Source organism: Morone saxatilis, unplaced genomic scaffold, assembly GCF_004916995.1.
Source record: "Morone saxatilis isolate NCDOM2014 unplaced genomic scaffold, NCSU_SB_2.0 Contig18, whole genome shotgun sequence".
Classification (NCBI taxonomy): Eukaryota; Metazoa; Chordata; class Actinopteri; family Moronidae; genus Morone; species Morone saxatilis.
The window spans coordinates 9,501,106-9,504,316 of NW_023339740.1; the positions used below are offsets into that span (position 1 = coordinate 9,501,106).

A 3,211-nucleotide genomic window follows, 5' to 3' on the forward strand; every position below is an offset into this window, starting at 1 on the left:
TATATACATACACATATATATATGTAGCACTGGGTATTTTAAAACACAAAAAGATGGTTATGGCCAGTCAAAGTGGATTGTTTTCAGATTTGGATTGTAATCAGATTACTGTAATTATGTTCAGAAAAATCTGAAACTCTGACTCAACAATAGCACCCATGTCATTCATACCATGTATAAAAAGAGAAGAACTGCAGACTTTAAAACCAGTCTTTTGCATTTTAAGTTAATACCATGACGTTCTGTAGATTAGATTAGATTAGATTAGAACTGATCTGTGCACAGAAACAGTTTAAAGTGATTAAGTGCTTTAACCTTCAGTCTGCTCTTGATATTCTAAACCAGTTATTCCAATCTCTTTGTCCAATGTCACTCATGGTAACGCAGGACGAATGGCTACTACAGAAGGGTGTGTGTGTGTCTGAGTGTTTATTGCGAGCATGCAATACTGTATGTGCTGTATGAAGCATCATTTACCTGTCACTTCCTAAAGAGGACATAGTTTATAAATATCATCCAGTGGAGATGAGGGTTGGGGCTACAAAAGGCTACCCACAATCTCCCCATTGTTCACTGGCATCATTGTTGGTCTGACCTCCCAGCTGCTCAGCCATGGTAAGTCACTGTGTGTGTGTGTGTGTGTGTGTGTGTGTGGGCCATCTGATGGTGCAGGACAGATATGGGACATGATAAGGATGCTAACTTTGTGTGGACAGATGATTGCAATAATTTACAACTCATTTATAATTTGAAACCATTCAATAGTTTAACAGTATTCAATATTTCTGAGCATAAATGAATTTTCTGCGATTAATAATTGGCAGAATTAGATGATTATTAAGTAAAAATGAAAACACTGAATGGTAGCTTATGTTGCAAATGTTTAATTTTTACCAACCTTTCCCCAGACATTGAATGCGTTGTTTTATATGGGCTACATTTAATGCATCCTAAATTACAAACAATATATTTTAAAGGGAAAATATTGTTACTTATGCAGATTTTAATCTTCTAAGCAATTTAATGAAGTTCATGCACTATTGCTGAAAGCCATCTCCCACTTTTTAGAAACAGTTTTCTGTTATTAAGCCATACGATCCCTTTTATTTATGTTGTCTGACATTAGCTTTACTTTAACCGGCATATAGCGTCTACCTCATCTCTCCTCCTTTCTTTGCGCCAAAAGGCCCCCAAGAAAGCCAAGAAGAGGACAGCAGAGGGAGCCAACTCCAATGTGTTCTCCATGTTTGAGCAGGCTCAGATCCAGGAATTTAAAGAGGTGAAAGCTGCTCAACCCATTTTCATTTCACCCATTTGCATTTGGCTGTGAATGACATAAGAGTTGTGTAAAGGGTCTTTGAATATGCATGTTAGCTCACCATGTCCAGTATTATAATCCAAGTGTTCTTAAAAATACTCAGCAGCACATACAGAAGTCTCTCTTCCATCTACGTCCTCCTCCGTCTCTCCATTTCGAATTGTTCATCCTTGTACTATGTCCACCTGTCTATTTTCCTGCCCCCGGCTTGGCAACAGTGAGGCTTGTGGTATGCTGGTATGAGGGTCAGTGGTGCCCAGACATCCAGAGTGTGTCATCAGTGATTAGGCTGCAGATAAACTGCTGGGCATGCCCTGGATGCCAGGCTAAACCCCAGGGGGCTCGCAGGTTATAAATACTTAACAGTGATCACCTATAAAGATGGCAGACAAAATATTCAGGGGTAGAAAGGGAATCTAAAACAGTGCGACAATGATTGAATTGGGCTGGAAGCATGTGGCTACAATCTGTTTGCAACTACCCCTTTTCAAAACCGGGAGACTCATTTATATGTACTGACTTCAGGCATTCACTATCATGGACCAGAACAGAGACGGCTTTATCGACAAGAATGACCTGAGAGACACTTTTGCTGCTCTAGGTATGTCAACACCCACATTCAGCCTTACAAGAGGTTGTGAGCTGATATTCATGTTGAATGTTTGTTGCCGTAGGACGTCTCAATGTGAAACAAGAAGAGATTGATGAGATGCTCAAAGAGGCTCCAGGCCCAATCAACTTTACCGTCTTCCTCACCATGTTCGGTGAGAAGCTGAAAGGTAAGGATACACGGGCTAAAGATGAAAATCTAATCTGGAGAGTATTAATTAAACTATGTTTGGCTAATATACTAACCGGTAATGTATCTAGGTGCTGATCCAGAGGAGACCATCCTCAACGCGTTTAAAGTCTTTGACCCTGAGGGGAAAGGGGTGCTGAGGAAGGACTAGTAAGTGACTCAACACACTCCACTCCTCATACCACGTCAATTTGCAATATGGAAGCAAGCAGCGGAAGCTTTCTCTCACAATTTATGACGGCATCTGAGTGCAATCATTCATCCCAGAACTCCACAATAAAGGAAGTCATAATGACCTGCGCATAATTTCCTCCTGTTGTGAACCTCGTCATCTCATACAGTGTTTTTTTCTCTTTTCCCTGTTTAGTGTGACACATATGCTAACAACGCAAGCAGACCGATTCACCCCTGAAGAGGTACACTCTAGTCCTTTTGCAGTAATTATCCTTATTGTTTGTGTGTGTGTGTGTGTGTCCAAAAGCACAGACGGATAAACGTCATCGTGACGATCGTCTACATCCACGTCAGAAACATTTTCATCCAAAAACAAACCCATCAGTGAATCATCAACACACCTTCTCATGCACACTGAGCTGTGTGTTGTCTTTGTAAAAGGGGGAAAGAGGGAAAATAAAAGTGATGCTATCTGTTTTTTGTTTGTTTTTTGCTGGTCAGATGGAGCAGATGTTTGCTGCCTTCCCCCCAGATGTAGCAGGGAACCTGGACTACAAGAACCTGGTTCATATCATTACCCATGGAGAGGAAAAGGACCAGGAGTAAACCTTTTTGTCAACATGTTCATCAAATAGAAAGTCTGTCTCTTTGCCCGTACATGACTTGAAACTGGCCCACTGCCCCTTGAAGGAGAAGGACTGTGGTGTATTTACACATCTTTATGTTGGCTGCATTGTCTCTGTACAGTACTCACTCAAGAGGATCAAACATTTCTGCCAGGACCCAAAAATGCCCATTTGACAACATCAACATAGTGAGCTGTGTTGCTTCATATCTGCTTTATCCACAGTATGTTCCCACGTTTGTACCTGAGACTTATTAAATTAGTCCGCCTCATCATTTTATACACTCTCTCTTTT

General features: G+C 40.9%; 1 protein-coding gene across 1 annotated transcript; it reads left to right on the forward strand.

Annotated features, from left to right (window-relative positions):
- Window positions 1-549: 549 nt before the first annotated feature.
- Window positions 550-3,196, forward strand: myl2a (myosin, light chain 2a, regulatory, cardiac, slow). The gene is made up of 7 exons (XM_035661935.1): window positions 550-615; window positions 1,187-1,279; window positions 1,844-1,919; window positions 1,993-2,097; window positions 2,189-2,267; window positions 2,485-2,533; window positions 2,793-3,196. The coding sequence occupies exons 1-7, from the start codon at window positions 613-615 to the stop codon at window positions 2,895-2,897; spliced, it is 510 nt and encodes a 169-aa protein (XP_035517828.1). The 5' UTR covers window positions 550-612; the 3' UTR covers window positions 2,898-3,196.
- Window positions 3,197-3,211: the final 15 nt, after the last annotated feature.